Genomic DNA, 13,219 nt, shown 5'->3' with positions numbered 1-13,219 from the left:
CATATGAATAAAGAAGGAATGACAGAATGAAGATATCCCAATTCTGCAGCCCCCAGTGAATGAAAGGGCCTATGCAATGAGCCCCAACAGCGACAGCACCACAAAAAGAGATACAACTGGACAGTCTGTGCCTTATGGTGAAAAAACACATTGCCACCCACAGACTTGCCAAAGAAATTAAACCTGAGTCTATCCAGCCTCTGCAGCCAGATGCCAACTTGCAGAAAATGCAGAGGACAGAAGGACATGCTAAATGGCACCAGGTGCGTGCAATTGGTAAAATCCAGACCGTGAGAAACTCTGCAGGTCAAATACCTCAGGCTTTTCAAAATATTAATCATAAGGGAGGGAAAGGGATACAGAAGAAACCAGTAAAGTATGAGGCATAAAAGTCAACTAAGCTATGTTGTCATGAATTCAGACTTGAGTGAATAGGGAATAAAAAAAAAATACAACAAAGTGGTTATTCTAACAGTCAGAATAGGATTACCTTTGAGAGGACAGAGCGGGTTGATAGGTCTGAGGTACATGGAGACTCCTGCATGGCTGGTAAAGTTCTATTTCTTGACCTGAGTGGTAATTACAGGGGGTTTGCCTTAAGTAATTCATTAAATTCTACATTTTGTGTGGTTATTGGTATCTCAGTTTTATTTTACAGAAAATAGGTCATAAAAAACAGTGAAAAAGAAACAGTGCCTCTGAGTGTTTGTCTTCTGGAGACAGTGGAGAGCGCAGTTGGAAAGAGGAAGACGTGAGGGTAAGTCACAGGGCTCACTTAGTCCTGGGCTCAATCCCCTCGGTACTACTTCAGGCTCCAAGGCAAGAAGCTTTGGTTGGGACCTTAGCATGGTTGTGGTGAAGGAACTGCGCTTGAGACCTGCAGGGACAGTGATCAGGGTCTCAGGAGGGACCCCACCCTCGCATTCCAGAGACTCGGCACCCCGAGCCACCCAGCCAGAGCCAGCCTCATATCCTGTCCCCAAAACGTCTCCCTCTGGCCAAAGCATTGGGAGAGCAATCGGCCACCCAAAGACAAGGAAGAAGACATTACCTCATCACCAGACAACTGAATCTGCACATATCCTGGAATGAGAGGGAAGAAACAGAACGCCCTTCATTAGGACCAAATGTTGTGATTATCCTGAAGGGTGGGGCAGTGACCTGAAATATCAGAACTCCATCTCTGCTGACCGCCCCCCGCAAAGGACTATCCTGGTGATTCCTGAGAAGTATAATCAGCTTTCTCTGCCTTGCATCTTTGAAGTTAGGGGAAGTGGGAAATGGGAGAACCATGGGGCAGGTGGCAAGGGGACTCTTGAGAGGCTCATTTACCTTTCTGAGCCCTGAGGCAGATGACAGTCCCCACGAGAAAGAAGATCAGCCCAAGCAGGAAGGTTGCACTTCCACTTAGCATCTTTCTCCAAGAATATGCAGACTGAGCTCCTATGGGAAACAGGTCTTAAAATTAGTAGAAAGCTCCCAATATTTGGTGTGCCTTCTTGGAATCCCAGAGCCTGTACTGGACACCAAATCAAATGCTATGGAGAAGAGAAGTACATTTAGAAATGGTTCTTTGAAGCCAAGGTTTGCACCCATGGAGTTTCTGTAACTGATTCCTGCAGCCCACGAGAATGCCCCCCAACCTACTAAGACAAAGTATTAGAGGACACTAGTTCCCACAGTTGGAAATAAGTGATGAGGTGATTAGACCTCCTTATTTCTTGGAAGATACAAACATAGATATCTGCCATGTCTTCTCCCACCCTAACTCAAGGAACCCGATTTCCATGACTCCCCCAGATCAGGGGAAAGAAGAATGACTCTTGGGACCAAGATGAATGCAGAGGTCACACAGGCCCTGTGCTGAGGCGGCATCACCCTGAGTCGGAACTAGAGAGTACAAGAAGCCGATTCTCACTCCACTCCACAGAAATAGGGCTCAGCAGGCTGGGATGATTAACAAGGCAAGTGTAGACATCTCCAAGTTCAGGAGTCATTTCCAGCATCACCATTGTCTGGAAGGTCCAGTCTCCATTCCTGATGAGGCCAGTGGACATGACCCCGACCCTCTCCTCCTGCCCATTCCGGAACCACCTGATCTTGATGTCTCCTGGATAGAAACCTGTCACAGAGCAGAGCAGCAAATTGCGGTGCTGCAGGGACGGGATCCTCTCTGGATACACTGTCACCTCTGGTTGTACTGGGAGGGGAGAGAAAAATGAGACATTGTGAAGGAAAACCACCAAGCCAGGACAGGTTCCTCAAGAGACTATCTCTGCCCCTAATCTCCTTCTCACACCACCCAAGGGGAAACTGGAAATGGGAAGAAATCTCTGCCCCCAAGACTCAGAAACGGGGTATAATAATGCCCCAAGGAGGAGTTGGGCCTTATCAGATACTCCCACAATTACCCCTTCTACTCGAGAGCCCACTGGTCCTTAACGTCCTTGAGAACTTTGGGGGTCTGGGACCAAGACCACAGTGACTTGACTTGTGAGTATAATGAGTGAATCACAACTGGGGACAGAACACATACAGAGACTTCCCTGCTCATAAGCCATATATCGTGAAGCAGGAAATTGCCTATCATAAGGAAGTAAAGCCCATGGTCAGGTTCACATGCGGGAGGCTCCTGAACCCCAACAGACCTCACCTCCCACCTCACCTTTCCTCCTCACAGTGAAGGGTGCACCCAGCTTGTAGTTACGCCTGCAGAGGGCATCCACAGAAGCTCTACTCCTCTCCAGTATATCCGGCCGACTGTTCCACAGCTCAGCATCAGGCTTCCCCAGCTCTGTCAACGCCACAAACATTCCCACACAGCTGTCGAAACGTGCATACTCCTCCAAGTTAAAAATGAATCTCACCACAAACTGCACTTTCTCTGTCCCGTTGATGAAGTAACAGTCAGCCTTTGCCTGAATCACGAAATCTTCTAGAAAACAAGAAAGACTATAATCCAACCACCACTAAAAAGTGGAAACCCATACATGGTAAAACTATGCTAGACCACATGGATATGAGAGGAGGCCTTTTAACTTCAGTAAATAGGTCAAAGTAGCCTCTTTTCCCCTGGGCCCCACCCCGGTTCCATTTAGCAAAGAGACATCCATTGTGGAAGAAAGCCTGAGGCCCATCCTACTGGGCCAGCCAAACAGAAGACATGGAACCCAAAAAAGGCAAGCCAAAGAGAGAGTCCCAAGAGACATAAACATTCATTCCACAAGTATTTTTTGACCGTTTGTGTTTTGCTGACACTGTGCCGGTTTCTCCAAGCCAAGTTTTCAGAAGCCCAAGGTTTTAACACCCCTTGTTATCAAGTCAAAAACATCCATCCCCAAATGAAATAATTCAATAGTGCTCTTGTCCGTAGCAGGTTCATTCTATACGTTCCTTCTGGAGTGAAGTGAGGGAGTGATGGTGGGGGTGGGGGAGGATGTGCAAAGAAATGCAGACTAGGTACACATTTTGATGTGAAACTAACACACCTTATACTTTTTCCTCACTATGGGTTTTCTCCAAAAATTTTCTTTTGGACCTTTCCCCTTGCACTCTTACCTAGAGACCTCACCCCCCTGTTGGCTCTAATAAGGTAATGATTTCATTAACTTTGTTGGTGTGAAGTAAAATAATTCTAATTCACGGCTCAAAGATTAATATTGCCATCAGCATCATTGGCACTATACCTACCCTTCCAGTAGCTACAACAACATGGTGATAGGGGATACACAATTAGCTTAAACCTTCTTTGGGGGGCAGGGGGTTTACATGAAACTGTGCCATTAAAGGTGGAATAAAAAAACATAATTCCATCGTCCATTATGATTTTCTACTTTCAGACACCTTACTAACGTTGATAGTGATTAGTTTCAGCTACATATTTTTTCATACCAGGTCTACTCTGCTCATGTTCTTCAGTGTAATTCAACACTAAAAAATTATGTAATCTGTTCTCATTGGTAAGAAAGAGTATAATTCTTATTCACTGAGCACACAGTGTGCTCTGGCCTGAGTGTTTGTGCCCCTCCCCCAAAATTCATGTGTTGCGATCCTAACCCCCAAAGGTGATGTTATTTATCAGTAGGAGGTACTTTTGAGAGGTGCTTGGGTCATGAGGGTGGAGCCCTCCCTCATGAATGGGATTAGCCCTTGTAAAGGAGGCTCCAGAGAGATCCCAAGACCCTTCCACCACATTAGGACACAGGGAGAAGGTGCCACCTATGAACCAGGAGGAGAGTGTCCACCAGAACACAGCCATGCTGACGCCCCGATCTTGGACTTCCCAGCCTCCAGAACCGTGAGAAATAAATTTCTGTTGTTTATAAGCCACCCAGTCTGTGTGGTACTTTGTAACAGCAGCCAGAATGGACTAAGACACAATGATACCTGTCATAGATGTGAAGATCCGAAAAATTTTAAGTAACCAAGTGGTAAACGGCCCCGGATTATGTTTCAGTTGATTTGGGTTCTAGTTCTATATCCAGTAGTTATACCTAGAACCACTTACCCTCCCTGACCTGCTTTCCATTGAAAACAACACTGCAGCAGAGCTCAAAAGTATAGTGTTAGGTGACCAAAAAAAGAAGAATGTGATTCAGTGCACAATGTTTATTAACATTTTTAAGTACACATGAAAAACAATGCTAAATATTCTTAAAGCCCAGCCTCAAAGTTAAAGACACACCAGACATATTAGAATGGATCTGTAAGGAAAGGAGGGCATGAAAATGCAGACCAGGAAAGAGGAGAGAGTCGTTGCACCGACAAATGATTGCCAAGTGCTGTGAACTCACTGGGTAAGATTGAAACAATTCTCTGTATGCACTCGAGAACAACAAAAATAAAAGGAAATTCAAATCGATTGATAAGGCAGGTTGGTCAGAAAAGATCCACCTGCAGAAATGGCATGAATTAAGGCTTGAGGGATAATTGTTATTGATCCTGAATTGTAAATTTACTTTCATTTCTAAACTCAGAGGCCTCCTCTGGGAACTACTGAGCTGAGTGTGAAGGATGGCAGCATCCTTCCTGCAGGAATCAGCTCTTAGCAGCTAAACTCAGCTCTAACCTCCAGTGCTCTTCCTTCTTACAGTTTAAATCAGAAAAAGGAAATTATTTTGGGGTTAGATTTAAGATCTAAACTGACTGTTTGTTTGTTTGTTTGTTTGTTTTTCATTTGTGTTGCTTAATGGACATTATAAGCTTAGAGAGGTTTCTATTCTGGGAGAATAAAGATCTTCTCCTACCCACCCCACCCTCCCAGGTTTGTTCCTCTTTTGTATTTAATGAAACTTTGACATTCAAGCAAACTCTTTTTTTAGCACAATTTATCCTATTTTCTGCTGATAAATATGTTTTCAGGGTGTAATACTGCCTCATGTTCACACAGCCCATCTCCTCGGCTAGAAAAATAACAGCAATAAATACACATACCCAGGAACCAGAGCACAGGCATACTGCATTCAACTTCTCTTCATTCTCAAAACTGGGGTTAATAAATGCCAATAGAAGAAACCTTTGTTTCCAATTTCTTTCCTCCACATGTATCCCAGTTGGATAAATATAAAACAGTTGCAACCATCAGAGCAAACTCCTGTCTGGAAAAATGGCAACTATTCTTAGACTACCCCCAGTTAATACAGTTCTTGAGACTGGCATTGATACAATAAGGACTCTAAGCAAGACAAAATGTTTCCCTTCTTCCTAGCACCCTTCTCCTTGAAGCTGGGCTCTGGTGTAGGAAGTCCCTTTTCCCAGCAGTCCAATGTGTGTGGTAAAGAGGGGAGGCATATTTTAATTTCAAAGGGAAGAACACTTTGAAGCCAGAAGCCAGTTCAATCTGGTCTGCAGCCTGGACCTACAGGGAAAAGCATCCCTCCCCCATGTCAATTCTTGCATACACAACTGAAAAAAAATTTTTTGCTCTGTTCTTACCTGGAGAGTCTCTGACTTGAGTCATGGAGGAATCCAGTCGGATTACACTCACTAGGAGAGCCACCATCCATGGAAACCACCCAGAACCCATTCTGGAAGGAAAAATAAAAAATTAGACAGTAAAGTCATCAACCTCTTCAGAATGGGGCTTGCCCCCACAAAACTCAGTCAAAAAAAATATGAGAGTATGAATACCTTTCTGATTTGCTCAGGATTGGAAACTCTTCACACTGATAACCAATCATGACAGAAGGGTTTTGCATCATTAGATGCTGGGTAGACTACTTTCATAAAGTCGTGTGTACCACTCAAGAATTGTTTACCTGCAGAATCACTGTCTGATGTGTGTGGAAAATGGGCTGTGAGAAAAATTTTTTTAAAATAGCGTACACTGTATGTGGTCCTAGAAGAACTACGCAGATTGTTTGCTTTGCATTCCACTATCTTTTAACCAATAAGTCTCTTCTCCTGCGGGGTGGCCGACATTGCCAAATAAAGCAGAAAGTAGACAGCATTCTGAAGCATTTGCCTTAAGATGAGTTAATGAAGGGATTATCATAGAAGAGATTGAGAACCACCTGGAGAGTATGATTTCCTATAAACCAAGAGAGAGCCACCAAAAGAAGAAGAAGAAGAAGGAGGAGGAGGAGGAGGGGGGGGGAAGGGGAGGAGGAAGGAGAAGAAGGGAGAAGATAAAAGAATAAAATGCTGCAAAAATGTTCAAGAGAGAACTCCCGGGTGGCTCAGTCAGTTAAGCATCTGACTTCGGCTCAGGTCATGATCTCAGAGCTCTGGGATTGAGCCCCACGATGGGCTTCCCACTCAGTGGGATTTTGGTTGTTTTTCTGTCCCTCCCCAACCCCCTTCAAATAAATAAATACAATCTTTTTTAAAAAATGTTTAGAAGGATGAAATAGAAGAAGAATTATTGTGTTTTATAATTAGTGGAGCATTAACAGCCTTCAGTGGGACATAGAGTATTAGAAATGAAGGCAGCAGATATAAACAGGCCTCCAAGAATGTTGGAAGGGAAAACAAAGGAAAAGATGGGACTCTAACTTGAGCGAAAAGGCATGCAAAAGGTAAGTTACCTTTAAGAAAGACCTCAACAGTTAAATGGGTGATGGGTATTATGGAGGGCACTTGTTGTGATGAGCACTGGGTGTTAAATGTACATGATGATTCACTAAATTCTACTCCTGAAACCAATATTACACTATATGTTAACTAACTAGAATTTAAACAAAAACTTGAAATGGAAAAAAAAAAAAAAAGGAAAGACCTTAACAAGTTTCTCAGTCAAGTGAAAGGCATCTGTACACGGGAGAAATTGAACATAAAAAGGAGAAGAAAAGAGAAATTACCCCCAGAATTCTTAATGGAATCCAAAGAAAGAGATTGTCAGACTTGGTTATAAAAAGGAACACTTGTTCAGAGACTAGAATGAAGACAGGGAGATTGGAGGTGAGCAAGAGGGGAATGAGGAAGTTCTGGTTGTATGGCTTCAATGGACTCCATTTAGGACAGGGCAAATATCTCCTGCTAGAAAGGAATTGCAAGAAAATCTATTTGACAACTACAGAGAGAAGGCTGCTTTTTAACCAAAGTAGCCTATAAGTACATTATTATTTATTTAGCACAGGCCATCCATGCCCAATATTATGGACCATGCAGTGATGACACAGACATGTTCCTTGTTCTCAAGAATGTGTAACCTAAGTGGAGTGACAAGGAAACAATCCACTCTAACTTCAGGAAGAGTGAGATTAATTTACTAATGTTTGGGCTCACGAGAAGAGTAAATTTTAATTAAATCTAGAAAGAGTTCATGATAAAGTTGATAGTTGATACAAGTGACATAACAAGCAGAGATTTTTAGAATTTGGAATACCCAGTACATGCAACAACAGAAAGGAGATAAACAGTGAAATAAAAAGTTTATCTGGAATCCCTTTCAAATTTCTGATTATCTGAAATAAATAAATACATGCCTACTACCTCATTGAATGGGAAAAGATACAACATAACTTTCTTTAATTCTTCACTTCCTGAAAAGAACACACATGCTTTGGTGGTATGTAAGGTAGGATTATGATGGGAGTTGACCAGGACACCCAGGAATACTTAACTTATGCTTTGCCAAATACTCTTGGAGGCCCTCAGGACACCTCTTCCCATAAGTAGTAATGCCGAATTGCAAACCAAAGACTGACTCTGTTATTAGCTGGTCAAATCTCTGATACCCCAGGAGGAAGTTTTATGATAAGTTTCTCTGAAGCATGAGACCCAAGGCAGGTCTCATGTTCCCTCTTAAATCCCACTTGTACTGCTAGCCAGCTATCAATCCTGAAGGATTAAGAACTCCCAAACGTAAGAGTAATAGCATGGGTCACAAAGGGATTCTGTTCAAGATGGCAAAAATAGGATTCAGAAAAGAGGTAAATGCAACTATGTAACCTTTAAATACTGTGGCCCTCCTACTCTTAGTAAACATGCCCTGCCCTGGAATCTGATCAATCAAAATAATAATTCCTTCTCCTGGGAGATCACGACAGATAAACAAAAAGATGGGGAGGTGTGGAAGACATCATTAATGTTCACCAACATCCTCTACTTCCTGGGCACATGGAAAACTGTACTTCCTGGTTTCCCAGGAATGTGTGACTAGTTCTAGCCAATGGTTAGTGAACAAAAAGATTCTTGGTCAAAGAATTTACCATTGCATGACTCTTCTCTTCTTCACTTAGCAAGTCAACCAAGATAGCCTTGTGTTGAAATGGTGGAATCAGAATATAAAAGCAATCTAAGAGTCATCATGAAGAGGAGAAACCCTAGAGAGTCACCCAGACCCACAACAGGTGCTGTATGAATGAGAGAGAACTTTTACTTGATTAAGGCTCTGAGGGTTGTTACCACAGCCTGGCCTAACTTTTTTTTTTTTTTTTTGATAGAGAGATACAGCCAGTGAGAGTGGGAACACAGCAGGGGGAGTGGGAGAGGAAGAAGCAGGCTCCCAGCTGAGCAGGGAGCCCAATGCGGGGCTCGATCCCAGCGTCCTGGGATCACGCCCTGAGCCAAAGGCAGACTCTGAATGACTGAGCCACCCAGGCGCCCCCAGCCTGGCTAACTTAACCTAACTAATATAGAACAAGAACAAGAATGTTGACCTGCCCCCTCCACATCCCTCAAGTATATTTGAATATTCATGAATTAGAAGCCGGAGCACAGGCCAAAACTGGTAGACTCTGTCCACAGAGCATCTGACCCATGACTGTGGGTGGTACTTCTAGAGGCATATGGTTATGTTGCTCCCACTTGGGAGGGTACGTGTGGAACTGAGTGAAAAGGTGGTAATCAGAAGGAGCTCAAGCCACTGAGTTTTAACTTCCCCCCCTTTGTCCTACCCACACCTACCTTAGTCTTTCCCAGGTATTTAATCTCATTTGGAAGTGGAGAAAAACATTCTACTTGAAGCTAAATGAGTGAGAACCTGTCATGGAGATTATCAGAAGCAGCAAAAGCATGAGAGGGTAATAGAGGCTTAAGTCCACGTCTAGTTAGCTCTTCTGCAGGCAGTACTGTAGCTGGGCTTTGGACCCTTCTCTCCAGGATGAGAGAGAGATCTTGAGGAGAGAAGAAAGAGTGAGGCCTAGAGAATACAGATAAAAGCTGTGCTTGTATTTGGGTTTAGAGGAAGAGAAAGAGTTGATGGACGGCAAGACGTATTGAGGGCAGACTGGAGGATGTGGATGCTGAACCAGAAAGTTAGGAGGGCTGCTCCTTCCTACTACTGGTGTGAAAGTGTTTCAGGCTCATAAACTCTAAAATCTGATTTGCCTACATCATCACCATAATAGCTAATATTTGTTGATTCTACGTTATGAGTCAGTTTTCTAAGCACTATGAATGTCTGTGTCTATGCATGGTGGTGGGGGATGAGGGGAGAGAGAAAGAGAGAAAAAGAAGAATAGAGAGAGAATCATAATAATGACCCTTTGCAGAGATATTATTATGATCTCCCTTTTATAGACAAAGTAGTGAAAGAATAAACCAAGGGTCACATATCAGCAGTGCTTTTTCCGTTGCATGGTATTTCTTATTTGGGGGCCCAGGACAGCTTTATTTCTACTCCTTCAGTATCCTTGCAATGATAAGATGCACAAAGGAGCAAAATAACTGAAGGATTTTATTAGAACTATTTGGAGCCAGAAGAGACCTATCTCACAAAAGGAAGTCAGTGGTCTCCTATATCGCAAGCAAGGAGTGGCATAGAACCTATCTATGGGCACTAAGAAGAGAAAACAGGATAAATCTGTGAATCTCCCTTGTCAATGGCCTCTGATACAAGCATCAGTTCATCCAGTTAGAAACTTTGTTGAGTCAGCTCTGGCGAGAAGCTAACGAAGGGAGAGGTGGTGGCCTGGCTCCTTTCTTCCATGCTTCTGTTTTTGTATTCTACTTGTATGAGCTTGAAAAACAAGGTGGGGCATTCTGATCTCTCTCTTCCTGTCTGATTTCAACCAAGAACACTTCCTAATATAGATACTTCTGTGATTTTTCGCTCAAATCTGTATCTTGCATCCCACTTCCTCATTCCCTCCCTAATCTATTCTCTAGGGAGTGAGAGAAGGTACGTATGATACATGTGATTCTTTCCTTTTTTTTAGAGAGACAGCACACACTCGAGTGGGAGGAGGACAGGGGAAGAGGAAGAGACTCTGCACTGAGTGTGGAATCCAACATGGAGTCAGTCTCACAACCCTGAGATCATGACCTGACTGAAATCAAGAGTCAGACGCTTAACCGACTAGGTCACCCAGGCACCCTGGTGTGATTGTTTCTTGAGAGAGGTATAAAATCATTATTCTCCCTAGTATCTGACACAAATCCCCCTTCAATTACTATTTTGGTGACTTTGAAGTTGAAATAAACTGTTTGTTTACCTTCATTTTCCTCTTCCTACACCCTCCTATCACAAGAAACATAAACTTCCTTGGAGACATTAGAAAAATATTCGGAGTTACTGAACAGAAAATGAAAACATAGGGGCACCTCGCTGGCTCAGACAGTAGACTATGAGACTCTTGATCTTGGGGTCATGAGTTTGAGCCCAACGTGGGGTGTGGAGCCTATTTAAAAATAAAATAAAAATATTTTAGGGCTCCTGGGTGGCTCAATCATTAGGCGTCTGCCTTTGGCTCAGGTCATGATCCCAGGGTTATTTTAAAAAGAAGGAAGGAAGGAAAGAAGGAAGGAGGGGGGAAGGAAGGAAGGAAGGAAGGAAGGAAGGAAGGAAGGAAGGAAGGAAGGAAGGGGGGAAGGAAGGAAGGAAGGAATGGGGTAGGGGTGCCTGGGTGGCTCAGTTGGTTAAGCATCTGACTCTTGATTTTGGCATAGGTAATGATCTCAGCGACATGGGATTAAGCCCTGCATCGGGCTCCACACTGAGTGCAAAGTCTGCTTGTCCCTCTCCCTCTGCTCCTACCACCTTGCACTCTCTCTCAAATTAATAAATAAGTAAAATCTTATTTAAAAAAGAAAATTAAGACATATGTTTAGGGAACACTGTATGCTGAGACACGGTTTAACTGAAGGAACTGTACTAAGCTAAGAATTTTGCCAGCTCAAAACACTTGCTAAATTCTCCCTCGGTGGTGACATGAGGGGAAAGGTAAGAAGGAAAGAATATGAGAGACAACAGAAATTGTTGGAATCTGGGGTGTCGGAAGCAAACTTGTGATCTGAGTCAGTGAGAATCCATTTGAGAATGAGGAACCAAGGGTCTGGGCTTTGATACGACGGCTGGCTGGGCGGATCCACCCAACATACTGATATATGCTTACTATGTGACACCGTTCTCCTAGGATGGTTTTGTCCACCACATCATCCTGGAAAAAAGTGAATGTTGGTGGTGTTTTGTTCTGCTAATTTGTTTACTTAAACTCATTATTCTTAGGAAATACCCACTGAAATTATCATATTATGAACTTTAAAAAGTCTCTCTAGAACAAACCCAACCTATCTTGATGTTTTGTTTTGTTTTTTCAATTCATGCTAGATTCTGTTGTAAACAGAATATTATAAATATTTTTAAGGATTTTTGCATCAATATTAATAAGTAAATTCATCTACAGTTTTTATTTTAATGCATTGTCATAGTTTAACATTGGTATTATACTTACTTCACTAAAAGAACACATTTGCTGCTGCTGAACCATTTAATTAGGATTAGAATTTTCTTTTTTTTTGTTTTTCTTTAAAGACTTTATTACATTGCCCTAAATGTCTGGACCTGGCTGGAGCTTTTACTGGGGTAGCTCTTTTACAACTTTTCCTGTTTCTTCATTGGAAATTATTCTATACAAATATTCTACCTCTAAAGGGATTGGTTTTGGTGTATTTTTCAAGAGAATTATTCATTCAACCCAAGTTTTCAAGTTTATTTTTATAAAATTGAACAATTTCTTGGGGCGCCTGGGTGGCGAAGTCGTTAAGCGTCTGCCTTCGGCTCAGGGCGTGATCCCAGCGTTATGGGATCGAGCCCCACATCAGGCTCCTCCGCTATGAGTCTGCTTCTTCCTCTCCCACTCCCCCTGCTTGTGTTCCCTCTCTCGCTGGCTGTCTCTATCTCTGTCAAATAAATAAATAAAATCTTTTTAAAAAATTGAACAATTTCTTATGATTTTCCCCTGTTCATGTATTAATGTTGTCCTTGTCATTTCTTATTTTCTCTACTTTTTTCTTGATTAGGTTTGTCAGTGGTTTATTTTTATTGAAATTTTTTAGAACTTTTGAATTTATTCTATTTTTCCATTTTCTAACTCTTCAATTTCTGCTTTTATTTTTATTATCTGCTCCTGTTCTCATGTGACTAAGTATGCTGCTCTTTTCACTTAATTCGCTTGGTTTCCTTCTTTCCTTTCATTGATTTAAGCAACTAAGGCCATGAATTCTCTGCTGAGCACTGCCTGAGCTATATCTCGAGACTTTTGATATGTGATTTTTAATTATCATTTTTCTAGAAATTTTCATTTTTGTTTTTCTCTCTGATCAAGAAAGAAATAGTTTCTTTAAGTGCCTACGTGGAGAAGTATTTTTCTTTTCTAACTTTGTTATTATTATCCAGCTTGTTCCATTACGGTCAGAGAATAGTATCTATATCATTTCTATTTTTAGGAACTTACTGAGGTTTTTTTGTACCGTAGTCCATTTCCACTAATGTTTTGCTGGAACTTGAAAAGATATGTTCTCTGTTTTTAATAAAGAAAGTTTAATATAGGTCCAT

General features: G+C 42.2%; 1 protein-coding gene across 7 annotated transcripts; it reads right to left on the bottom strand.

The window, feature by feature from the left end:
• Positions 1-625: 625 nt before the first annotated feature.
• On the bottom strand, positions 626-6,115 carry LOC103665516 (HLA class II histocompatibility antigen, DO beta chain). 7 transcript variants are annotated; one of them, XM_008693465.2, is made up of 7 exons: positions 5,935-6,075; positions 5,434-5,597; positions 2,666-2,935; positions 1,919-2,200; positions 1,333-1,443; positions 1,052-1,083; positions 626-877 (listed from the first exon to the last, which is right to left on the bottom strand). In XM_008693465.2, the coding sequence occupies exons 2-7, from the start codon at positions 5,453-5,455 to the stop codon at positions 842-844; spliced, it is 753 nt and encodes a 250-aa protein (XP_008691687.2). In that variant the 5' UTR covers positions 5,456-5,597; positions 5,935-6,075; the 3' UTR covers positions 626-841. The 7 variants fall into 7 exon arrangements, with proteins under 7 accessions (XP_008691687.2, XP_040500723.1, XP_040500720.1 ...); XM_040644789.1 differs by having other exon boundaries at positions 2,666-2,932; XM_040644786.1 differs by lacking the exon at positions 5,434-5,597 and having other exon boundaries at positions 2,666-2,952; positions 5,935-6,115.
• Positions 6,116-13,219: the final 7,104 nt, after the last annotated feature.

Source organism: Ursus maritimus, unplaced genomic scaffold (assembly GCF_017311325.1).
Source record: "Ursus maritimus isolate PB19 unplaced genomic scaffold, ASM1731132v1 scaffold_30, whole genome shotgun sequence".
NCBI lineage: Eukaryota > Metazoa > Chordata > Mammalia > Carnivora > Ursidae > Ursus > Ursus maritimus.
This window is presented reverse-complemented; position numbering and strand designations above follow the sequence as displayed.